Source organism: Euleptes europaea, chromosome 14, assembly GCF_029931775.1.
Source record: "Euleptes europaea isolate rEulEur1 chromosome 14, rEulEur1.hap1, whole genome shotgun sequence".
Classification (NCBI taxonomy): Eukaryota; Metazoa; Chordata; class Lepidosauria; order Squamata; family Sphaerodactylidae; genus Euleptes; species Euleptes europaea.
This window is the reverse complement of record NC_079325.1, coordinates 55,134,847-55,160,367: the sequence shown is the minus strand read 5'-3', so window position 1 is coordinate 55,160,367 and position 25,521 is coordinate 55,134,847. Positions and strand designations below refer to the sequence as shown.

The following is a 25,521-nucleotide window of genomic DNA, read 5'->3' as shown; positions in this document are numbered from 1 at the left end:
TCTTACCTAAGCTAGGCTGAGAGATGGCAATTGGCTCAAGGTTGCCCACTGAATTTAATGGGGATATGAACCATGGCCCAAATCCAGTGGTTGGGCTACTACATTATACTGCTTCAAAAAAAATGAGGCACTTCCTTATACAAACCAGATAATTGGTTCATCTAGCTGCTCTTTGAGGTGCCAGCGCTGAAAAAGCCTTCTCTCTGGTTGCCTCCCACCTCTCCTCTGGGCCACAGAGACCAGGGCTTAGGAAAGGATCTTATCTGGTGGGCTGGCTAGTATGCAAAAGCTCTTTCCCAACACCTGCTGCCAGCCATCCTATTAACTGGAGATGCCAGGACTGAGTGGAGGTTCTACAACTGAGAGATCTACCCAGTGAAAATAAGGAAGGGTGTGGGCAGTGTTGTAGGGTTTGAATGTCTTGTGGCATTATGTGGATATAACAGAGACCTTAATGGCTGGTGGGGTGAGCGGTTGTGTCTTGCAACTGTTGCCAGGTAAATGGAAATGCAAAGGTAATTTTAAAGAGTAGATATTCTTGGGATACTAGTTGATATGTCCTAAACGCATGCGTACTAGTGGAAGTGGTCCATAAGTCCTCTTGTGGGTTCTTTCAATGTGCATTTTGCAAGTAAGAGTTTATGGAAATAGTGTGCATTTCTGAGTGGGCTTGTTGGCTAACATATGGTTCTCGTTGCGGTAAAATCACGCTGTGCCTGAAACCTCAATGTGTGTAAGCTTTCTTTAGGGAAATGAAAATGCTATTCCAATTTGGAATACTGTGCTGAAAAATGTCTTTTTGTAATTGTCAAGGAAGCAATGAGGTTTGACTTCTGCACTGTTAACCTTGGGCAGTGTGTGCCTTTTGCTGCAACTCCTGATAATTTTAGGTAATGGCTGCTTCCACAAGGATAGTTTTCTTTGCCTTTGCATCCCAACTGGAGCCCTGTTTTGGAGAGCATTCACACAACATCATCCTTGACTTTCCAGGTTTTCCTTGCCCTCGGCATTCTCTTGCTCAAACCAGGTTTACTATGATCTCTTTTTGAGAGATAGTCCAAGCATGTTAGCACACTTTCTGAACAGGGAGGTGTGCATTTTCAAAAGGCCCCGCCCACTTTGGCACTATTTTTCTTCTGTCAGTCATTCACAGCCACAATTTCCCCCTCTGTGCTACCAGCTGGCTTTTTCTAGTCATTGTTATAGCGTTATAGCAATTACCAATTAAAAAAACAAAACAAAAACATCCATGAGGTGGTGGGAAACAAATTTGGGTGGGGGGAGACGGCTGATAGAGGAAAGCTCACAAAACACCTGTGTGGGTGCTTCATAGTCATTGTGCTTGCTTCTGCATTCTCAGTGACTATGAATGCAAAACAGAGAATCCTCACTGTGCGAAGGCAGCCAGTATAATAATTTAAAGATTTTGATTAGTTGCTGCAGTGCTAGAAAAGAAGGTGTCAGCTGTGAGTAATGAACATATTAATCTTTGGCCTTATTTGTAAATTACTAGGAAACTGTGCTTTGGCAAAATGTAGAGGACATTATATCCTAGGGTAATATAGCCCATTTTCCTCATTACAGTTGCGTGTTTGCAAAAAAGCCTTCTCTGCAATCTGGATTCTGCAATTCTTAAATTACAGAAAAGATTTAAATGCAAACATGTTAAATTTAACCAAGATGGATTCTGAAGGTACAAACCTGTACTTGCTGTTTGCATCAGTCATCGTTTTCAGTTCCTGAAAATCTCAGAAGATAGCATCACCTACTAAAACATTTTTTTTTTTGTAGATCTGAAAATAGACCAGTACCTGTTTACTGACCAATGGAAGTTTTAATTCTGCATACCTGACTAATGAAAGATTGTGTTTGTGAGCCTCGTACTGGGATATTTGGGACACGGTCTCCAGGGGAAGGGGAGGGCAGGGCAGGGCAGGTCAGATCACTGACATGCACAGTGGTCGAAGCCTTCTGTGGGAAAATTGAGTTTCCTTCCAAACATGCTTATGCCCCTTAAGATTTTGTTTTACATGACTGTTCTAGAAATGAGTGGCAGTCTTTGTCAGTTATAAGATGGTTATTTCCTCCTAGGTATGGGTGAGGTTTACTCAGTTGAATCATGCTTGGTTAAGCATTTGAAGGAGTCATCGCAGTACTTGGCTGTAAGAATATCTCTCTCTCTCTCTCTCCATTTGACCAGGAATGGAAGGGCACATTTTGAACCGAAAAGTTGTGTTATAAAACCTTTGCTTGTGACAATTCCCCCCCCCCCCCGATCATATGGCAACTTTAGGAGATCGACTCGACAACCTGCATCTCAGAGGAAGGACCTTTTGCCATTTCTTGCTTTGCAAGCCGCAAGTGTGTGTCTGAATCTACCTGGGGTAATCCATTCCACCCTCATATCCAGAGGTAGCCTTGTGACATTTGCTTTTCTGACTCATCTAGATGCCACATTTTTCCGACTCATCTAGCCCTTACCTCTGGAACTCCAAGCCACAAAACCTTCATGGCATTGACCTTCTCTCTTCTTTCACACTCCAACTGAAAACCTACGTCTTCTGAGAGGCTTTGGGTTAATTTACTTACATTTATTTAAAATATTTATATGTCTTCCTGTCTCCTGATCAAGTCAGAATCTCTGTGTTTCACCCCTGGTATTCACAGGGCTTCCGGGAACCCTGTGGATTGGGCACTAACTCCTTGCCTCCTGCGCTACCAGATCAGCTGGTTGGAGGGGGAATTGCAGGCAATTTCAGCTGGGAGACTCGTGTGCCTCCCCATGATCCTCCTGGCTTGGGAAGTTGGGGGAGACAGGAAGGCCAATCCAGGGCTACTGACAAGTATCAAGATTCCCAGGCCTTCTCTGACTTCCATTCTGATTTGCCACTCCTCTGATCTCCATTTGCTCACCAGAATGCTGGTGTCCTGAATGCCAGCAGACCTGAGACCAGAGGCAGGTAGCATAGTCGAATAGCAGTTTGAGGGTAAATACCAGGCTGTTCCTGGTCTGAGTCCAAAGGCAGTATCAGAAGCGAAGTCCAAATGCCAAGTCAAAGTCCGTTCCAAGGTCCAAGCCACAAGACCCTTAGTGTCAGAAGGAAAGTCCAAAGTACAAGTCAAAGGCCTTCCAAGGTCAAGGCCACAGAGAGTCAGAGTCCAAAGAGAACACAGGGTGGTTGTGACAAGTTGTTCCCACACTGGCCTGGATGCAAGTGCCTACTTAAATAGGCCTAAGGTGAACCAGATGTTGCTTGATCCTCGGACTCAGCATTCCCTCCTGTAGGAGTGCTCTGAACCTTTGACGCCTCTGCTCCAGCGGCTTTGGGGGGCTCTCTGGTGACACTGCCTACGCTGGCCCTCTGACACAGGTGAGTCCCCTACTCTGGGCGGTTGTAGATACGGGGGGAACTCATCTGTCTGTGACTGCTCAGCCTGCTGCTGTTCCTCCCTTCCACTGTCTGCTGCTTCAAGGTCCTCCTCAGCAGGCTGCCCCATGACAACTGGCTTTCAGCCAACCCATCTGTGAGCTGCACACCTGTGAGACACCTGTGTGCCTTCAAGCCTGTGTCCCCACACCAAACTAGAACCCGACATTTTCATTTGTTTGCCTCTTAGGGCAGGGATCCTGTACTATTTTGTAAAGTACCCCAGATGTTACAGATTAATGACCATAATTGTAATTGATAGGGCTCTGTTCTCACACATTCCTTCACTGTCTGTGTGTATGTGATGCAAGCTAGAGAGGAAACAGAGCTAAATTTAAATTGCCAGTCCCAAAGGGGTGTGAATGTGTGAGGCATGTGCAGAAGTGTGCCTTCTGCGGTGTCAGACTGCAGCCCACAGTGCTGAAGACACGCCACCATCTACTTATTCAAGGAGCTGTTGAGTTATTTGGTCTAAAAATAGGCTTGAATACTTTGACCAACAGCTAACCTCCAGCATATTGGGCGGCTCTTGGACCCGTCGGGCCAATAAGGAGGAATTCAGATCCAGAGTTAACTGGTGGAGATTGGGCTATTAAGTCAGCAATATTCAAAGTTTTTTTGTGTGTGTGGGGGTCAAATAACTAGAGGCTAGGGGGTGGAAGAAGAAAAATGTATATAGAAAAAACAAAATGGGGGGAGACACAGAGTACGCCTGTTTAGTCTAGGGTCCCTACCTTGTGTAACTGTCAGAGATACCTGGTTTGGATCAGGACTTCAGCGTGCGTAGAAAAAGGGCTTCACCTCTGTGTTTTTTTCCTGACCTGAAATGGTCCTGGTGGGTGTTGTTTGGCCTGATGACAAAACCCATCATGAATTGGCCCTTGGAAGCTATTCAGTGAGCCTTGGAAATGGGGCAGGGAAGGATATGAGAGTTTATATATATTTATATATATAATGTTTATAACCTATCTGTCTCCTATGATAGAATCCAAGCCAACTTAGGATGCTAAAACACACACTAAAAAGCCATGGGAGGTTTGGGAAAGTAAAGATCATGGCTTCCAGCAAGGGGGGGAGGTCCTTCTGTGCAGTTTATCTTAATTCCAGTAGAGAAAAGGGATAGTCAAAGAGAAGGTACCCTTCCTCCAGGGTTAAAAGCAACCTGGGAGGTTTGGTTTTGGTGCAGTGGAGCATAAATTACTTCCAGTGGAGAATAAATTGCCTTCCTTTAGTGTCATGGTCTGTCTGGATCCATGTTGCCCACACTACTTTTTAAGGCTACAGTAAAGGTTGGGGAGGTCATAGGGTTGCCAACCTCCAGGTGGTGACTGGAGATCTCCCACTATTACAATGGGTGATAGAGATCCATTCTGGAGAAAATGGCTGCTTTGGAAGGTGGACTCTATGGCATTATACCTGTCAGACTTCAGTACCTCATTGCGTTTCTTTCATAGGGAACTTCACTCCAGACATAGTCACGAGTTTAAAAGTTTTATTAAGAAAGCCAACGAGTTCAGTAGGTCCATAGAAACATAAGGCTAGAATACAGACGTGGGGAAACACCGGTACATTTATAGGGTACATACAAAGGATTGATTATGTTCAGGGCATAACACAAAAGGACGAGGTGCGGCAGAGCTGTCTTGATAGTTCAGCTACAAGGAAACAATACGGAAGGTAACTGCCGGTAATTACTCATTGAAAACGCATACAATAAATTAATGCGCGAAATAGCTAGGCGATCTCCAGGGCTCCCAGGCATTGTTATGTGGGACCTGGTGTTATACTAGTGATTGTCCTGGCGGGTCTCCATTGAGGTACATTCCTTCACACGGTATGAAGTGAACTTGTTTCGACAAAAGGTCTGTGACCACCCAAAGAACTGACTTCCCCTGACTAGGGGGGAGGCCAGTGATGAAATCCATCCCGATCACCCGCCAGGGCGCCTCCGGAGTCTCCAGGGGCTTTAACAAACCGGGAGACTTCCCCATCAGGCGTTTATTCGTAGCACACGCTGGGCAAGATTTTATGAAACCATCGATGTCCTGGCGCATCCCCGGCCACCAGAAACGACATCTCACCAGGTGTAGAGTTTTTACGAACCCGAAATGCCCCCTGTCTTGGAGCTGTGGCTCCGTTCTAACACTTCTCGCCGCAGTTTCTGGGGACATAAGTCTTATCCTTCAGGGGGCCGTCGTCCTCCCCCACCTGAAGGGCTTCCCCCCACCTATCGTGGATGGCTGCGGGAAGATCCCTTGGGACCACTAGGGACCGGGGGGTAGAGTCAGCCCCCTCCTGTGAGGAGTCCGAGACTGGCTCCCGAGCCGCTGCATGGGCTTGGGCTCTGGTCAGAACCCCTGCGCTTGCCCCTTCCGGGTCCAAGCCTAAGTGTTCCAGGGTAAAGAGTGACCCTACTGGCCGCTTGACCTTGCAGTCGTATTGTGGCATCCAGGACAGCCCGTCAGCCAGGCTATTCTCCCTCCCTGGGACGTGCCTAATTGTGAAACGGAACTTGGAGAAGAAGTCCACCCAGCGGAGCTGTTTGGCCGACAGCTTCCTCTGCCCCAAGATAGCCTCCAGATTTCTGTGATCTGTTCAGACCTCAAAAGGTTCAGCCGCACCCTCTAGGAACTGGCGCCAGATCATGCTTAATCGCCATGGCCTCCTTTTCTCCAATCAGCCAGTTAAGTTCGGGACCGGAGAATTTCTTAGAAAAATAGGCACAGGGTCTGAGCACCCCCTGAGCATCCCCCTGAAGGAGCGCGCCTCCCATGGCCTTCTCCGAGGCATCCACCTGAAGGGTGAACGGACGTGAACAGTCAGGGTGGGCTAGAATGGGTTCGGAGGTAAAACGCCTTTTCAGACTCTCGAAAGCTGCCTGACAGCGGTCATCCCAAGGGACTTGATAGTGAGCAGCAGTAGCTGCCTGCCCCTTCCCTTTAGTCTTAAGCAGGTCCGTGATCGGCAAGGCTACCTTCGCAAAGTCCAGGATGAAATTTTGGTAAAAATTAGCGAACCCCAAGAACTGCTGGACCTGCTTGCGAGTCCTGGGGGGTTCCCATTCACGGACCGCCCGAACCTTCTCGAGTTCCATGATCAAACCTTTGGGGGACACAACATACCCGAGAAAGGACAGTTGGTTCTGATTGAAAGCACATTTCGAAAGTTTGGTATACAAATGGTGCTCTTGCAAGCGATGCAAGACCTCCCTCACCAACTCCCAGTGTTCTTCCGGGTCCCTGGAGTAGATCAGTATATCGTCAAGATAGATGATCACTCCCTTAAACAGTAGGTCATGCAAGATCTCATTGATTAGTTGCATGAAGCACGACGGAGGCCCCGGCAAGCCGAATGGTATGACCATGAATTCGAACAACCCATAGCAACATGAAAAAGCCGTCTTTGCCTCATCCCCCTCTTTAATCCGGACCCGGTAGTAAGTTTCCACCAGGTCAAGTTTAGAGAACACCCTGCCCTCCTGGGATGAGAGGAATAGGGTAAGCATTAGTTTCGGTAATAGCATTAAGCCCCCTATAGTCCACACACAATCTGAGGTCCCCTTCTTCTTGACAAAGAAGCAGGGCGATGAAAACGCAGCCTTGGACGACCGTATGAACCCCCGGGCCAAGTTCTTATCGAGGAATTCCCGCAGTACAGTTTTCTCTTGGGGGCTCATGGGGTAGATCCGGGCTTTGGACGGCTTAATGTCCTTAGTTAGTTAGGGGGGGGGGACGACAGAAAGCCCTAGCTGACAATACCCCATTGAAGTCCCTCCCAAAACCCCACCCTCCTCAGGCTCCACCCCCAAAATATCCAGGTATTTCACAACCCAGAGCTGACAACCCTATAGGGGGATCTGATCACACACAACGTGCCTCTTGGCCTCAAATATCCCAGTTGAATTGCAGCCAAGCTTCAAAAATCGTTTCAAAGTGTTGAAAACTGCTGCAGAGCTGCCACAAGGCAAGTGCTGTAAAACAGTACCCCCCCCCCCACATAGGCAAGTACAGTTTGTGTGCGTGTGTGAATCAGATTAGAATCTGTCCTGGGTGGTGGCGAAGGATGATCTAGCAATTTTCTGCTTCCCTTTTTTCAGTTTCCCTTTCTTGTTTGAGGCCAATGCTCTCTTTCTCTCTTGTGGGATTCGAAGATCCGGTTCTGGTGGGGAGGCAGAGGGAGACTATTTCAGCCAGTCTCAAGAATTCGTTCAACGCTAGCGAGATCCAGCCGTTCTTTCCTCCTGTTCTCATGCAGTGCTCTGTGAAGTCAGCCCTGCCAGCGGTTTGTGTATTCCCAGCGCGCAAACACAACCTCCTGCATCTCTCTCATTAACTGACAAGTGCCGACTTAATTAACACACACATTTCTATGCGGAAGGGCCTTATGGCAGGAGAGGCTGCTGAGCTAGAAAGAATCTCTGGCTGCTTCTCCCTTCAGAAGAAGAAGAAGAAAAAGAGTTGGTTTTTATACACTGGCTTTCTCTACCTTTTAAGGAGAGTAAAATTGGCTTACAATCTCCTTCCCTTCCTCTCCCCACAACAGACACCCTGTGAGGTAGGCAGGGCTGAGAAAGTTCAGAGAGAACTGTGACTAGCCCAAGGGTCACCCAGCTGGCTTCAAGCAGAGGAGTGGGGAAACCTGGTTCACCAGATTGCAGTCTGCCACTCGTGGAGGAGTGGGGAATCAAACCCAGTTCTCCAGATTAGAGTCCACTGTTCCTAACCACTACACCCTGTTCACACCCCATTTCTTTTGATACTTTGGTGAGAGCCAGCGTGGTGTAGTGGTTAAGAGTGGTGGTTTGGAGCAGTGGGTTTGATTCCCCACTCCTCCACATGAGCGGCGGAGGCTAATCTGGTGAACTGGATTGGTTTCCCCACTCCTACACATGAAGCCAGCTGGGTGAACTTGGGCTAGTCACATTCTCACAACCCCACCTACCTCACAGGGCGTCTGTTGTGGGAAAGGGAAGGTGATTGTAAGCTGGTTTGATTCTTCCTTAAGTGGTAGAGAAAGTTGGCATATAAAAACCAACTCTTCCTGTTCAATCTTTTGAGAAAATGTGCTGGATAGCCAACATTTGGGTACTGCTCTCATGGAATCACTGGACTTCTGTTCCCAGTGCCTTTATGATATTTTACCTCTAAGTTAGTGACTTAAGCAGCAGCAGCTGTGGCATCTAGAAAGGCCACCAACCTCTGTGCCTTCGCCCGAACCACATGCCCTTTTTTTGTGCCACAGACTTGTGCCACTTGGGGACAGGGCCATAGCTGGGGAGTGAGGGCATCTGCCACCACTGTGGCATGCTGAGATGCTGGCAGAACTGCCTCTCCTACCCAGCACAGAGGCGCCGACATGCCAATCAATCCCTGGCTGATCAAGCACGTGTTTTTGATTATTGTAAACTGAAACACTTTTCAGTCGCTGTCTTCAGTAAACACAGGTATCAGGTCTTGTGATGAACCTGTTCCTGAACAGCACCATTTCCAACTGCAAATTGAAGGTTGTTTTTATGCATGCTTCCTCATTGGTAGGATTGCCAGCTCTGGGTGGGGAGATTTTGGGATTGGAGCCTGAAGAGGGCGGGGTTTGAGGAGGGATGGGATATAATGCCAAAGACTCCACCCTCCAAAGCAGCCATTTTCTCCAGGTGAACTGACCTCTGTTGCCTGGAGATCAGTTGTAATAGCGGGAGATCTCCAGCCACCACCTGGAGGTTGGAACCCTACTCTTTGGGGGGAGGCTTTAACCCCATACACTGGAAAATGGCATGTTGTGGAGACAGAATCTAGCCCGGTCTTCTCCTTGACAAGCTAACTTTCTATATGTTTGAAGTGCCATGGACCAGAAATTGATATACCACATGGCCTTCTATGTAGAATGGGCCTTGTTCTTATTCTCGATTTATATTTTGGGAAACTGAGGTTGAGGTTAAGGTTGAGACTGGTTGATGGCTGTCCAGGGAAGACTAGATTGGGTAGTGACGTGGACCACTGGAAATCCTTCCTGCTGAGAATTCATCTCAAAGGGCCACTCATGGTTATCCAGCAACCAAAATCCGGTGTTCCTCTTTGGAGACCTGGGAATTATATGTGTGTGTTAAGTGCCGTCAGATCGCTTCCCACTCATGGCGACCCTATGAATCAATGTCCTCCAAAACAGTCTTGCTCAGATCTTGCAAATTGAGGGCTGTGGCTTCCTTTATAGAGTCGATCCATCTCTTGTTGGTTCTTCCTGCTGCCTTCAACTTTTCCTAGCATGATTGTCTTCTCCAGTGAGTCTTGTCTTCTCATAACGTGACCAAAGTATGACAGCCTCAGTTTAGTCATTTTAGCTTCTAGGGTCAGTTCAGGATTGATTTGATCCAGAACCCACTGATTTGTTTAGCTAGCCCAAATTTTATTTATTAATTTAAAACATTTATACCATCTCTTGCTCGGACTAACAAGGCAACACCGGGTTAGAACCGCCCAAAACTTAACAGTTAAACTGAGACTTCAGATTACACTGGTATTGGGATGAGCACCAATTTCTTTATTTAGATGCCTACAATGCAATCCTAAGGAGAGTTACTCCAGTCAAAACCCGCTCATTTCATTGAGCTTAGTCTGGAGTAACTCTGCATAGGATTGTACTGTTAGATATTTATTCTTTGCTTTTCTTCCCAATGGGGACCCAGAGCAATTTACAGTTTCATTCTCCCTGCCTCCATTTTTATCCTTCCAAAAATAGCCCTGTGAGGTAGGCTCAGCCGAACGGGCAACTTACTCAGCTAGCAAGTTTCATGGCAGAATGGGGATTCGAACCTGGGTGTCCCAGATCATAGTTGGACAATCCGTTCGCACACATTCCCTTTGGTGACTCCTGTATTGCAAAACAGTCCACCCGAGCTATTAGGAACGCCCCCATGTGTCTAACATGTGTTTAGCAGAATTCAAAACTGAATTTTCAAGAAGGAATTCTTGCAGTAGAAGCAAAGCTGTGGTGCAGTGGTTCAGCTCTGGATGTAACTTTTATTAGGGACTAAACCTTTCCCATATTCATTGTTCTGTTGCCTTGAACATATGCAGTTGCATGCATCCTTCCGATTTTCTCCATGTTCTACAATCCCAGCCCAACTGCATTATTTTGTCTTACTAGGAATCTTTGCTGTTAGATTCAAATGTTACCGTATTTTATAATCCACTCACTGATTGCCTGATGTTATCGTATTTTGTAATCCATTTACAGATTGATTGGAGAGTTTTTATTATTATACTTGTAAATCTACCTTGTTATAGTGTATAGTTTGTAGCTCAACCTTGGAAGTTCTGTCTACATATTTGGTTGAGCCCCCCCCCCTTTTGTTGTTCTGTTACCAATTCTGGCTTGCCAGGTTTGGAAGCAGGATGCCTGATTCAGAGGACCCGTGGATGGGTCCAGACAGCGTCATTGGTTCATCTGGAGAAAATTTCTGTTCTAAGGAAGAAAACCTCTGTTATATCTATGCCCTTTGAGGAGAGACTTAGGGAGTTGGGTTGGTTTAGTTTGGAGAAGAGAAGGTTTAGGGGAGACATGATAGCCATGTTTAAATACTTGAAGGGATGTCATGTTGATGAGGGATCTAGCTTGTTCTCTGTTGCTCCAGAGACTAGGACACAGAGTAATGGATTTAAACTAATAGAAAAGCGATTCCACCTAAACATTAGGAAGAACTTTCTGACGGTGAGGGCTGTTCGAAGGTGGAATGCGCTGCCTCGGAGGGTGGTGGAGTCCCCGTCTTTGGAGGTCTTTAAGCAGAGGCTAGATGGCCATCTGTCGGGAGTGCTTTGATTGTGGGATCCTGCATGGCAGGGGGAGGGTTGGGGTCACTGGGGATGTGGGGGGAGGTAGTTGTTAATTTCCTGCATTGTGCAGGGGTTGGGCTAGATGACCCTGGTGGTCCCTTCCAACTCTGTGATTCTATGATTTTATATGGACTGAACTTAGTTGCAATGTGTATGGATTTTCAACTGTATTGTTTATAGAGCATTATTCTTTGATGTGAACATAATTTTGATGTGAATGTTAGCCTGAATTGCTTTATTTTTGCTATATCCACGGATCTTAGCAATTCTGTTTCCACTCCTTTTCTTTGTATCATTTTAAAGCCAAGCAACATTGCAATCGATTGAGAGCAATCGAGACAGAGCCCCTCCCCTCCCCAGTGTTCCAGGGCTCCTGATTTGAGGAGCCATCCATCTGCTCTGCCAATGAAACAGCCAGTGAGGGGCTTTAAAGCCGGTGCAATGAAATCCCATTGGCAGATGATCTCCCCCTCATCTGATGCCTGCACTGTTGCTATAGCAGCACTCGAAAGCTGCCCAGTCTGATTTTAACCCTTCTTTCCCCTCAGCCTTCTAACTGAGCACTGCTGACGGCCTCTCTTTGGACGGTTGCAACATGTGGATGTGATTCAGAGAAATGCACCCTCCTAGCTCCAGCTGCAACCCCCAAACAACCAGCAGTGTAAACAGCTGTGCTTTTTTACTAACTGATAAGGGGTTAATGCTGAATTTGGTTTGCAGAGCTCTTTGTGAATACCCATGTGACCTCCCTCTGCCCTCCTGTGTTCAGGCACTTTGTCTTGTTGTGACCTTAATTTCATTTTTTTCCTCCATGGGGAGCCTTGCTGGGGGGCAGGCCCAACGATTGGCAGAAGGGTGCTGGCAGAGGTGAACGTAGGCAAAACATAGAACGGTCATCTGCAGACATGCCCAGTTCGCAAGCTACAATGGACATGTGTACAGTTCATGTACGCTTGATTTTCCTTTACGCATGCACTAAGTAATTCTCATGTTACATTTAACACAAGTACAGCTGAACATGTGATTGAAACCATACATTATCTGGGTACTCCTCCCAGTTTGATTCATAAAATGAACACCTCTTGGCTCTTCCTTACAAGCAGATATACACACGTGCATGCAGGATGTATAGTGTTCATTGTAATGTGCGAGAGTTGCCCAAAGGTGGGTGTAGTGTTGGCTGTGGAATGCAGTTTGGACGCTAGCATAGGGGGATTTTGAAGGGGATGAGACAAATCTGAGGAGAAGTCCATCAGTGGTTGCTAGCCAGAATAAATAGAACCTCCATGTCCAAAGGCAGTGCATCTCTGCATGCTAGTTTCTGAAGGGAAGCAGCAAGGTGTCTGGTTTTTCTGTGCGCCTTTTAGGTCATTTGGTTGGCCAGTATGGGGAACAAGATGCTGGATTAGATGACTAGTCTGGTTCGTAAGGCCTGCTCTTCCGTTATGGAGTAGTGAACCAGGAAATCCTTGGGGAGGGGCTGTGGCTCAGTGGTAGAGCATCTGCTTGGCATGCAGAAGATCCCAGGTTCAAGCCTTGGCATCTCCAGTTGAAGGGATTAGGCAAGTAGGTGATGTGAAAGATTTCAGCCTGAGACCCTGGAGAGCTGCTCCTGGTCTGAGTAGACAATACTGACTTTGGACCAAGGGTCTGATTCAGTATAAGGCAGCTTCATGTGTTCATGTGAGTCGCCTCTTAAAAAAGCTTGCTTGAGGCCAGCTTCAGCTTTAGCTCTCGAAGTTCAAGAAAGGGATCACAGCACCTTCCAGGGTTTCTGTAAGGATTACAGAGCTCGTGTAAATGAAGTACTTGGAGCCCGGATAAACACAGACGTTCTCAAGTTGGGCAGGATAAGAGGCCTGACATCTCTGGCCTGCTGCTTCTAGGGCTGTGGGCACTTGTGTAGAGTTGCTACTGAATTTTGCCTAAGGCCACCTCTTGAGTTCTGCTTGCACAAAACATCCAAGGAGTTTCAAGGGAGCCAAAAAAGAATTTCATTAAGGCTAGTCAGGGAGGCGTGGAGGGCCACGTATTCTCTAAACCCAGACATCTTGTGAGATTGAGGTCCCAACTTTGTCGGACATGTGTCCACTGACTTCTTCACCATGCCCTTGAGGCCGCTGAGTGATCCACCAGATGCTTCAGGGTAGGCAGATCATCAATTTGGGTCCTTTGCTGACTTGCAGAGGTTCCTCTTTGAGCTTCCTCGTGCCTGCATTTTCCGTTTCCTGCCTTCCCATGTTTTCTTCATTTTTTCTTTATGCTTTCTCAAACTACCTTTGATCCAATTTGAAGGAGCCTGGAGAAACAACAAGGGGACTGTGGAATGCCAACAAATGGAAAGTGAGGCTGCGGGAAAGCTTGGGGGAAAGTTGGGTTAGGTTGGCAGCAAAAGTGTGGGGAAACCTCTGTGTGAAAAGACCCTTTAGTAAAATGAATTCTGAATTGTCCCATTGCCCACTTGAACCAAAACTGGAGAGTTCCAAAATCAATGAGGAGTGGGTAGAGTTATTTATAACAAAGTGAGGAATGGCAGTTGGCTCCTAGCCAGTATCCTGTGCTGGGGAGTGGGTGTGTGAAGGAAAATCTGGACAGCTGACATTGGTGAGGGGGGGAGCAACATTTAGGACCCAATAATTTGACGGAGCAGGAAGAGAGGATGCACACCCAGATCATGAGGCACACAGAACTCTGCACAGGAGAAGAGTGTTCCAGATCCTCATGTTTCTCAAATTGGGGGTGGGTGGGTAGTTTGCCTTGTCAACTGAGACCATTTATGCATGGCTGTTGCCTCACGGTCACCTCGCCGACTGCTTCGGGGCTTTGCTTTGATTATGCATGCATTTTCCGAGAGGTTTCCTTGCTCTCCCCGTGCATTTTGCCCACGTTTTCTGGATGCTGGCTAATCCAGAAAATGCAGGCAAAACCCACAGGAGGAGTGAGGTGACCTCTGACAGCTGGAAAATGCAAGCATAACCAAAGCCCCGAAGTAGTTGGCGGCGTGACTGCGAGGAAACAGCCATGTATAAATGGTCTCAGTAGTACCTGCTAGTCTCTTTAGAACAGTGCTTCTCAACCTTTTTTGCTCCATTCCCCTCTTTCACCATTGTTCAGAATATAATTCCCCCCTCCCGAGATAGTCTTAACAGTTATTAAAAACAAACTACAATTTTACAGATTGTACATAATCTACAGGACATCACACTTTGCTGAATTGTGGTCTCAATTCCCCCCCTGAAACCCTAAAATCCCCCCGGGGGGGAATTCCCCCCTTGTTGAGAACCCATGCTTTAGAAGTACTTGAAGCCTGCTGGAATTGAACTGGGACCTGGAGGTCTCCCAGAATTACAACTGATCTCCGTATTACAGAGATCAGTTCCCCTGGAGGAAATGGCAACTTCAGAGGGGGGAATGTATGGAATTACATCCTTGCTGAGCAGCCCTCCTTTCCCCAGGCACTGCCTCCAGGAGCGTGCCATGCCAGACTTGGCAGCCCTCCTTAGCCACATGAGTGGTTCAGCGCAAGCCCTGAGGGCATTTGCCAGTGGCTACCAGCGAAGATGCAAACTGTACCTTACAAGTCCGGGTTCAAATGCATGCAAGTGTTTGTAGTCTCTTATGGGTTTCCAACCCGTAACATATTTTTGATGTGGCTTTTGAGATTAAGCTATTCAGGCTGTACTTCTGCTGGTACCCCCATGGCTCTATGCTCTCCCCCCCCTTTTTTTAGAACACTGCCAAACGTGATTCCAAATTATCTCGCCGCTTCTGTTATACGAGATGGGTTTTGCTGTATACCCGTGAGACCTTTTGCCAATCATAACAGAGCTTGCTTTTGAATACTCTCATACTTAAAGAGTCCCCAGCCAGCATTGTCTTGCAAGAGTTCACATAGTGTTCATGTGCCAGTTTTCTTGGTAGAACTGACTATCTTCTGTGGATCAGAGGAAGTGGTTGTCTTTTGCAGTTTGTTTCATGACTCCTGGCTTTGTGAACGAGAACTCAAGATGCAACTGCCTTCTTTCCTCTGCAGTAAGCCAGTGTCAGTGCATAGGCTTACACCAATTGACCACAGGCCTTTTGGTTTCTGCTTTATAACATAGTAGAAAATGTGTTCTAGGGTATCCAGGAGGGCTCCTCTTTATGCAGCGCAAGTGCAGAAGCAACATAGTCCTAGGACCTAGACAATGGGGCTGTGTGGCAGTTCTGCCCATGTAAAGTTGCCAGCATATCCTTTTCTCATTGGTTGGTTTGGAATGAGAGTTGTACCAGTTTTTGATTTGTGGGTTGAAATGCTGCATTTGGTGGGAAGAAGTTTCCTAAGACACAGCTCATGCAAATATTTGTCACCATGTTTTTAATGTTTCAGATTTTTGTTTTGTATTATCACGTCATGAATGCTCCTTTCATGCTGCCATAAAATATCAAAATGTCCTATTTTGTGCCACAGGGCCCTGTCTTCAAATGGGGGAAACGGCCAGGTATTACTGGTACAGGATGTTGAAAAGGGGATCTGATCCACTGGATTGGACAAGTTGAACAAGAGGTACTGTCAGTGAATCTGTATAGCTACCACATAGTAGGCACACAGCAGCAAGGACCACGTGGAGGGGGGCTTGTCTGCAGTGTAGGGGTTGTGCTGTCAGAGGAGCCTTACCATCCTCCTGCAGCTGTCCAGGAATCAAAGGAAAAGGAGGAAGATGGTAATGATCTCCTCACCAGGGGGTCGCGGGGACGACAGCTGCTGTGCAATCTGTCTTGCATCGGCTGCCGCATGATGATCAGTTATCTGTTTCCGGCTAGAGACAGCGACCTCCCCTGGTCCTCCTGTCCTGCGCAAAGGACTCTTTTTTGCAGAAGCTGAGGAGTGGGGAGGCTGCAGTATCAGAAGCCAAACCGAGGAAAGAGCCCATGCCACACCATGCCTTCCTGATTTAGGTCGTCCTTTCCGGATGTCTTCTTTAGCAGCATGGTTCTGACCCGAGTCATGGGAGACTCCTCAGAAAATGCAGCCAGTCTGTGGTTGCTCCAGTGCGCATTGTTTCTGGTGTAATTCTGGCCTTCATCTACTTTGTGGGGGTTTATTTGTTCTTGGTTCCAGAAGATGGGATGAAAAATTAGGATTGCCCTCAGTCTACTGAAAGTAGGTCGAATATGCACACAACTGTGTTTTGAAAAGGGAAGAGGGGATTTAACCCTTCAAAGCCCTGTTTGATTTCATTGACCAAAAGGGATTCCGACACTTCTGTTAGCATTTTAAAGACTGGTTTTAAAAGATTGCGTCTCTCCCCCCTTCAAAACAGCTAATAGTTTGGGGAGCGCTGTTTTGATCAGTGATACCCAGCCAGGCTTGAAGCTTTAAATCCCTTCTTGCCTTTCTGTGCAGCCCTGATTCGCGACTGACAAGAGATCCATAATTGTCAGTTTGTTTCTGGCCCTGATCATCACCTATTGCTTTCAGCCACTGGTTCTCAAACCTCCTGAAATGGGAACCGTTTCTAAACTTCCTGCACATCTTAGGAACCCACTTGCAAAGTATCATGCAGCAATATAATATTAGCTGACAGTGAATCAACTTTATTTTTCATGTTTTGTTTTATAAATATATAGCATTATTGAGCGACTAGCTGTTTTATTTTTTATTTTTTTAATTAAATATATGTACACACAGAACAAAAAATCAACTGCACAATACAAACAAAGAAACCATATAGTAACCTCATATCTGATATAAAAGATGATATCATCAAGTTGTAGTAAAGAAAAAACATACATAACAAGAAAAGGGGGGGGAAGAAAAAATGTGTGTGTGTGTGCACGCGCGCTTCCCTCTAAGATGGCTGAGACTTTACATATTCATTTCTTTAAAATAATTATCCTCTGATAACTATTCAATACCTTATTTGGGTATGTACAGCATTATTGAGTGACCAGCTGTGTTTCATAGCCATTTCGCAGAGACCAACACAAATTTGCCCGGTAGATTTGAGTTCAGTAGCACCGTAGAGACCAACAAGATTTTTGGGATATGAGCTTTCAAGAGTCAAAGCACCCTTTGTCAGATACAAGTTGGAATGGCGATCCCTGAGTCCTTTTATCCCAGTCTGAAGGTGGGAGAGGTGTTGCAAACAAAGGAATCAGGATGCAGAGGTACAATCCGCATTGTAATCAGCTAAAATAGAGCAGAGGGGGAATGCTTGGGGGCAAAAATTATCATCTGTAGTGAGATAAGAATCCTATGTCCCTATTCAGCCCCGGGGGTGTGTCCCTTTTCTGAATTTGTGAATGAACTCAAATGCAATATTTGTGAATGAACTCAAATTCATTGTAATGTCCCCTTGAAGCTTCTCAGTTTGAGGACTGACACAAATTTGCCACTGAGCCTCCAAGAACCAGGCTCACCCTCTTCTTTTGGAGACCCACTTGCTAGAGTGTCCCAAATACACAGCTTGAGAACAATTTTTAGGTCATGCGGACGTACCATAGCCATGCCCCATGTTTTTATGTAATATGAATGTCCCCTTTGCAGATGTTTCTGTTCTTCTGCGTGTCTGCATTGAATCTTAGCATTACATGTCTAGGTGATGTGGAAGTGTGCTGCTACTTTTCATACGCCTGTTTGGGTGTTCATTACCGATTGGTTTTCATGTTGATATTGGCAAAGTTTATAAATAACAGTGATTTCCCTAAAGCGGCTTGTTGACTGATGTCTGTAATGGCCCGGCTAGTCAAGGTATGGGCTTGGATGCAGAAGCTTTGATTGAAAACAGTCAGCATTATGTGCGTTGGGAACTGATTTCAAATGCAAGGATGGTCTGTGTATAAATGGGGATTTGAAACAAGACGTGTTTTATAAACACAGCTGAAATCGCTTGCTTAGGGTGAGAGTTTCTGTGCGTGATGTCATGGTGGTGCTCTCTCTCTCTCTCTCTCTCTTTTAAATAAACATCCTAGTCCACAGGAAGTAATTTTATAAAAAATGACCTGCCACACTGCATTATGCTTCTTGCTCAGCTACATATTTGGGGATGCTGCTCTCATAGAATCATAGAGTTGGAAGGGACCACCAGGGTCATCTAGTCCAACCCCCGTACAATGCAGGAAATTCACAACTACCTCCCCTTTTCATCATCCCCTTTGCTTCATCCCTCCTGCCACCAGAATTAATTTTGTTTTCCTCCAGTGCTTCTTTGTTGTGGGGAACCCTCTCCCCCACCCAACAGAATAAAGGAGTTAGCATAAAAGAAAAGGGATGGGGGGGAAATAGGGGATTACAATCATGCATGAAAAATATTACATCTACTGTTCAATTATTTAAAACGGGTGGGGAACGTCAGGCTCGGGGGCCGTTTAAGGCCTGCGAAATCATTTGTGGGTCCTGGCAGATCTCTAGCTCAGCAGGATCTAAGACTGGCAATTCCCCCCCTCCCGCGGACAGGAATAGCCTCTATTCAAGGCGGATGTGAGTTTGTTTTGGCGAGAAAGGGAACCTTTCCCCCTCCTTGCAGAAGAGTCATTAGCTATGGAGCTGCTAGGACCACCCAAGAAACTGTGTTAACCCTTTCCCACCCGGGCCATGGAGAAACGTATTCCCTCTGTACTACGAGAGGGCTGGGGGTGGAAATGGCGACAATGGAGGGGTTAAAGGGGGCAGAGTCAGAATGTGCGGGGGGGGGGGGATCCGTCTTAGCCAGGGTGTCCTCATTTCATCCCTGCAGGCGGAGGTAGCAGGAGCCGGCTGTAGTATCCGGCCCCGACCATGCAGAGCTGGAGCAACAACAGCGTGCAGCTAGATGGCTACGCCCGGCTGGTGCAACAGGCCATCCTGTGCCACCAGGTGGGCAAGTGCTCCACCAGTTGGATGCCTGCCTGCTTGCCCGTGCCCCGGGGGGTGTCATCTGGGGCAGCTGCCTGCTTGGGGCTTGGTCAGCTAATTTTTAAGTTGATAATTTTGTATGGCCCGTAAATGGTGTTATAAATATCTAAATGGCCCTTGGCTGAAAAAAGGTTCCGCACCCCTGATATAAAAGAAAAAGTATATACACTGGGTGGGAATATGTCTTTTATCCCAATTTAATTTCCAACATTCTAAAATGTGGTGCCTTCCATGGAGATAGATCATGATGAGTAGCCGTGTTAGTCTGTTACTAGCAATAGAAAAGAGCAAGAGTCCAGTAGCTCCTTAAAGACTAGCAAATTTTCTGGCAGGGTGTGAGCTTTCATGAACCACAGCTCACTTCTTTAGAAGTGTGGCTCACGAAAGCTCATACCCTGCCAGAAATTTTGTTAAGACTTTAAGGGGCTAATGGACTCTTGTTCTTTTCTATTCTAAAATGTGATATATTTATTCTATTTCTATATATTTGTTAAACAAAAATAGCTTTAAAAACACATTTTAATATCCATATTGAACTCCTCATAACTTATGCTGCTTTCACATAAGCATAAATAAAGCCTCCAATTTAGATACCATTCTTCTCTGGGTCTTTTGTTTACTAAATTCGTTTTGTCATGACAGCACATTCTGCCAATTTATTCTTCCATTCTTCTATGTTGAGACTTTCCTCCAATTTCCATTTCATGGCTAGTACCATTCTGGCAGCTGTGACTGCATATCTCTACAATTCCTCAGACGCCTTCTCCAACGTTGCTGGTGTTATCCCAAGTAGCATGTACTTAGGATCCAAAGCAAACTTAATTTTTAACATCATTTGCACTTTTCTATGAACTTGAATCCAGTATTTCTTCACAATCTTACAAGGCCACCAGATACGAAAGAAGGTTCCTTCAGTCTCTTTATGTTTCCAGCAATATCCGCTGTCCTCCTTATTTATTTTTTGAATGTCTTTAGGTGTAATATACCAGCGGAATAACATTTTATACCAATTGTAGTGGGGAAGCCTCCTGCTGCCAATTGTGACAGCATGGAATGGTCACGGCGTCAATCTTTCAGCTCCTTAAGGAACAATGCCACTGGAACGTTTGCAGTCCAGCATTTGCGAGGGAAGGGAAAGTTGAAAGTGTGGGTGGCATTAAAAATTCACACAGCCCCTGATCAGAATTTGGTGAGGCAAGCTGGAGTGGAGGAAAAGGTCCCTGAAGATGTAGAAAGCTAAGAGGAAAGGGGAGCCCAGAGGGAAGGAGTCTGACAGAAGGGCGCAGAGCAGGTCAGGTACTAAGCTAACTGTCTCTTGGCTGAGCAGTTTATAGCTGGGGCGTAGGTAGAGACTTGCCTGATGGGATGCTTCTCCGATCCAAACAATTCTCTGCACTTCAGAGAACTAACATGCCAAATAGAAGGCTGTACCATGTGCTAAAATCATCCAGGAATATCTGAGAGTCTTCTTGAGTGAACAAAGTACAATTTTATTTGAAATAAAGAAAGAAAATGTCACCAGGCGTAGCAAAGTCCTTCTTAGCAGCTTGCCTAGCCAGTTTGCCTTGAACCATAAGTAAAACCCAGGCTGGAACTACTCCAGATTCTGGTACCCTGGAACTATAAAACATGAAATGGATTTCTTAATATTACGAAGGCTATACTGGAATCTTTCTCCCTGATGCACTAGTTTTCTGAGTGCAAGGAATATTTTCAGCAGAAGAGCAATCATTTGAGGGCCCCCCCTTGAGATGGAAGTAGTACAGCCCCACATACTGATTGACCTGTGGGTGGGAACATTATTTTCTCTGTGGAGCAAAAGAGGAATAAAACAGCCTGCAGCTCTTGGGCTGTTTTAGCTGCTGAAAATAGCACAGGAGAAAAGGCAGGAATTCCTCTTCCTCCTGCACAGCAGTCCTGATCTGAATCACGGCCCTGATGCACATTTACTCACAAGTTGCCACCAGGAGCTAGCAGCTACAGTATAGCTGCAAGTCACTATGGTAAACTGGTGTGGTCTGTAACATCTGGTTAACCTCATTGAGGGCTCAGCTAGACGTAACATGGGAAATTGGTGGTCAGAATCTTCTGTTTTCTTTCAAGCAGCTGCTCGGGTCCAGTTGGCAGCCCTGCAAGGCTTTTTCGAAGTATATACTTAAAATCGTGTACTGTGTCACAGCTTCCTGGGACCTAAGAAGTAGGAGTCAAGGAAACAGCTCACCTGAGGGGTTTGGAGCTCCCCCTTGAACGCGAGGTGTCTCACGCACCCCTGGCCTGTCTAGTGCCAGTGTTTCCTAAGTTGGTACCTGCCTTGTATTTGCAGTTCTTATCTCCCCCCCCCCCCTGCCAAGGCTGTAGGGAGGCGCCTATGCGCTGAACTTCTCCATCTGATCCGCTGTTCCCTCCCTTGCCCTGAGAGCCTTATAAGAAGCTGCTGGTGTTGCTGAACTGGAGAGGCTGAGTGATCCTGCTGCTGGATATAGAAGTGTTTGCACCTTGCAGGATGGAGTGATTTCCTGTAGCTGCTGAGAATCTAGGTGAAAGAAATCAGCTTGTGCCGGAGACCAACTGATATGATGGTATTGGGACCTAATTGCTGTGTGTAGGGTTGTTTTTTAAATTGTGGTGATCTTTGGGGGTTGCAAATAAACGGGCTCTTTGCAAAAGAGAAGGCATCTGTTTCCTTGCAGGGGTGTTTGGGAAGGGCCGATCCTTGAACTAGATTCGGAACTCCAATCTCATGTCAGTAGTGTGACTATGGCTTCGGAATTGGCAGAGCGTTGCCAGTCCATTGGGAACACTTTGATACAGGAAAGAGTTTTTACCAGTGGCACCCAGAGTATCAAGATGCATGCATGGAAGTAATGCTTAACCTCTGCAAACTCCACAGATTTGTTTCCCCATTTGATGCACATTTGGGACTCATTCGCTGCTCTTCTCTCCAGCCCCTTTGTAGAAGAGAAGCATCTGGCAGTGTTTGTTACCAAGTCTTAGTTCGGCTTTCAGATTTGTTAGCTGGATGAAAAAGTTTGTTATTAAAAAGCGCTCCTCTCTAATGATGAGAAGCACGGATGATTCTCCCCCTCCTTCTGTTCTCTCCTTACTGAACCCTCTCTCTTTTTCTTGCTCTGCAGGATCAGTTTGACAACCTTGAAAAACACACGCAGTGGGGCATAGATGTTCTGGAGAAATACATCAAGTTTGTGAAAGAGAGAACGGAGATAGAAATCAACTATGCCAAGCAACTTAGGTGAGTCAGATTCTTCATTTTGATTGTTTGATGGATATACAACCTTTGTTTGTTTGATGGATATACAGCCTGTGCAATGATTTGGACAGTTCCTGCTCAGAACTTTTAACAGCAGTGTTTCCCAAGCGTCTTATATTTGAGGGGCACTTTCTTCTGATTGAAAATTGGAGGAAGCTTGCTGAATTTTGCAGCTAGGATGGCTAAGGGGGAGGCAGTTTCAACTCAAAAATCCCTGTTCTGTTTTCACTTCTGTCTTGCACAAATCAAACCTGTGAATTTTCTTTTGGCTTTTTCTCTTTCTGCACTTTGATTCTTTTCTCTTGTTAAATGTGCACACTTTTTAATGTTCTTGAAAAAATAATGGTGTATTGCATAAATGGTGTAAAATAAACAAATGAACTGGGAACAGCAGCAATTAAAATGGGCAGAACAGAATGATAACGTGTTTAAAGAAATGCCAAGGGCATGTTCAAATATTTCTGCCCAGGTCTGCATCTGCACATTGTTGGATGTTGCTCTGCTGTTGCGCTATAGCAGTAATTCGCAGTTGCATTTCCTGTGTGGACAAACCAACTCAGTAGCCAATAGCAACCAGCCCTCTGAGGCACCCACCTCCTGGGTCTCTGCTTGAGTCACTGCTGTGGGCAGTGGGCACCGACTCATTCAGAGACATAGGGGTTGGGCTCCTCCAAGGATGGGTAATTTTGCTACACCTGTTCGTCAGAACTAATCACACCTTAAAGCAGTGATGCTGCAGAATTCAAATTTTTGGAGGGTAGTTCCATCAGTGTCTGTTAGCTAGGATGGCTTGATGGTACCTCCATGTTCAGAACCTACATAAGAACATAAGAAAAGCCCTGCTGGATCAGACTAAGGCCCATCAAGTCCAGCAATCTGTTCCCACAGTGGCCAACCAGGTGCCTCTAGGAAGCTCACAAACAAGACAACTGCAGCAGCATTCTCCTGCCTGCGTTCCACAACATCTAATATAGTAGGCATGCTCCTCTGATCCTGGAGAGAATAGGTATGCATCATGACTAGTATCCATTTTTAATGGTAACCATGAATACTCCTGTCCTCCATGGACATGTCCACTCCCCTTTTAAAGCTCTCCAAGTTGGCAGCCATCACCACATTTTGGGGCAGGGAGTTCCACAATTTAATTATTCGTTGTGTGAAGAAGTACTTCCTTTTATCAGTTTTCAATCTCTCATCTTCCAACTTCAGCAGATGATCCTGCGAATCTAGTGTTATGAGAGAGGGAGAAAAGTTTTCCCTGTCCACTCTCTCCAAACCATGCATAATTTTATAGACCTCTATCATGTCTCCCCTCATCCGCCTTCTTTCCAAGCTAAACAGCCCTAAGCGTCTTAACCTTTCTCCATAGGGCAGCTGCTCTAGTCCCCTGATCATTTTGTTTGCTCTTTTCTGCACATTCTCAAGCTCTGAATGCCAGCTGCTGGTGGGGAAGGAACAGGGGGAGGTTTGGGGCCTCTGTGCCTTCTCAGTGGACCTTCCTGGTCTTTGCCACTGACCTTCCCCCCCCCCCCCCAGTGATCTTGGGACATGCCTCGTACAGAGTCAGACCATTGGTCCTTCTAGCGCAGTGTTGCCTGTTCTCACAGGCTGCTGCTGTCTGAGACCACAGGCGCAGAGGTTCCCATCCCTGCTACCCCAAGATCATTTATAATTGGCAACGCTGAGGATCAAACCTCTTTTCTGTTGAAACTGAGGCCAGTGAAACTGCCCTTACACAGCCGCAATCTTATAATTGAAAATCCCTGCTGCAATATGTTTCATCGCGAGGGCACAGGTGCTGCTGTTAGCAGAGTGACCTGGCAGTCCTTCACTCTTTCGCTGTACTGTATTTAGCAAGCAGAACCATCAAATAAAACTTCTTAGCCCTTGCTGTCAGGGACAAGGTGAAAGCATTCATTAAAGAGGGAACGTGGAGTCCTGGAGAGAGGAACTGGGACGGAATGACTTACCCTGCCTGAAATCCCTCAGGCTTGAGGACCTTCGAGAGCTCAGGCCCTTGATGTTGATGCCATTTATCATTCTGCATCTTATACAAATTGGGGATAGGGACTGTGGCTCAGTGGTAGAGCGTCTGCTTTGCATGCAGAAGGTCCCAGGTTCAACCCCCAGCATCTCCAGTTAGAAAGGACCAGGCAGTAGATGATGTGAAAGACGACAGCCTGAGACCCTGGAGAGCTGCTGCCGGTCTGAGTAGACAAGACTGACTTTGATGGACCAAGGGTCTGATAAGACCTTTCTCTGCCTGGGACCCTGGAGAGCCACTGCCAATCTAAGTGGGCGATATGGACTTTGATGGACCGATAGTCTCTTTTGGGGAGGGGCTGTGGCTCAGTGGTAGAGCATCTGCTTGGCATGCAGAAGGTCCCAGGTTCAATCCCCGGCATCTCCAGTTAAAGGGACTAGGCAAGTAGGTGATGTGAAAGACCCCTGCCTGAGACCCTGGAGAGCTGCTGCCGGTCTGAGTAGACAATACTGACTTTGATGGACCAAGGGTCTGATTCAGTATCAGGCAGCTTCATATGTATATATGTGTATATGTACAGCTCCAGACTTTCTGGGATGGCATAGATTCTAATCTAGACCCATTACAGGTCATTAAGCATGGGTACTTGGACTCACGTTCGCCCCTGGTCTGACTCGGTTGTTCCTTGGAGTTATGCATGAGTTTTCTGTCCATTAGAAATGACCTCGCTGCCAGCCCTTGCAATGCCCGGGTCTTCCCATTCCTCTGTTAACCCGACTCTTCCCTCTCCCCTGAGCTCAGCTCAGCTGAAATCTCTGTGCAGAAGGCAAAGTGCGGGACATGGAAGCTTGGCTTCTCTCAAAGCCAATTGCAAAGCAGCATGTGGGGGATTAAAATACTTCCTGTTTTCTCGGAGCTCTTTCTGAGCAAAAGAAAGGCTTTTTAAAACCGAGGCTTGGATTTCTCTCCCTCCTCCTTTCTTTCAGATTGCTCTGTTTTTTGTTCTTAAAATGCTTTTTTATGGGGCAATTGGGTTTGGGGGTGGGGAATCTTCTCTCACAGTGAGCACTGCAAAGTAAGCCAATTACAAAGCAACATTTAAAGGGGCAGGACTTAATTTGAGCTTGGAGACTGCTGAT

General features: G+C 46.4%; 1 protein-coding gene across 18 annotated transcripts in view; it reads left to right on the top strand.

The window, feature by feature from the left end:
- The window catches only part of FNBP1 (formin binding protein 1), a 231,185-nt gene that overhangs the window by 75,561 nt on the left and 130,103 nt on the right, over positions 1-25,521 (top strand). For all 18 annotated transcript variants that reach the window (XM_056860326.1, XM_056860325.1, XM_056860335.1 and 15 more), the window contains exon 2: positions 22,265-22,380. In XM_056860326.1, the coding sequence (XP_056716304.1) occupies positions 22,265-22,380 (116 nt within the window). The remainder of the gene's footprint in view (positions 1-22,264; positions 22,381-25,521) is intronic.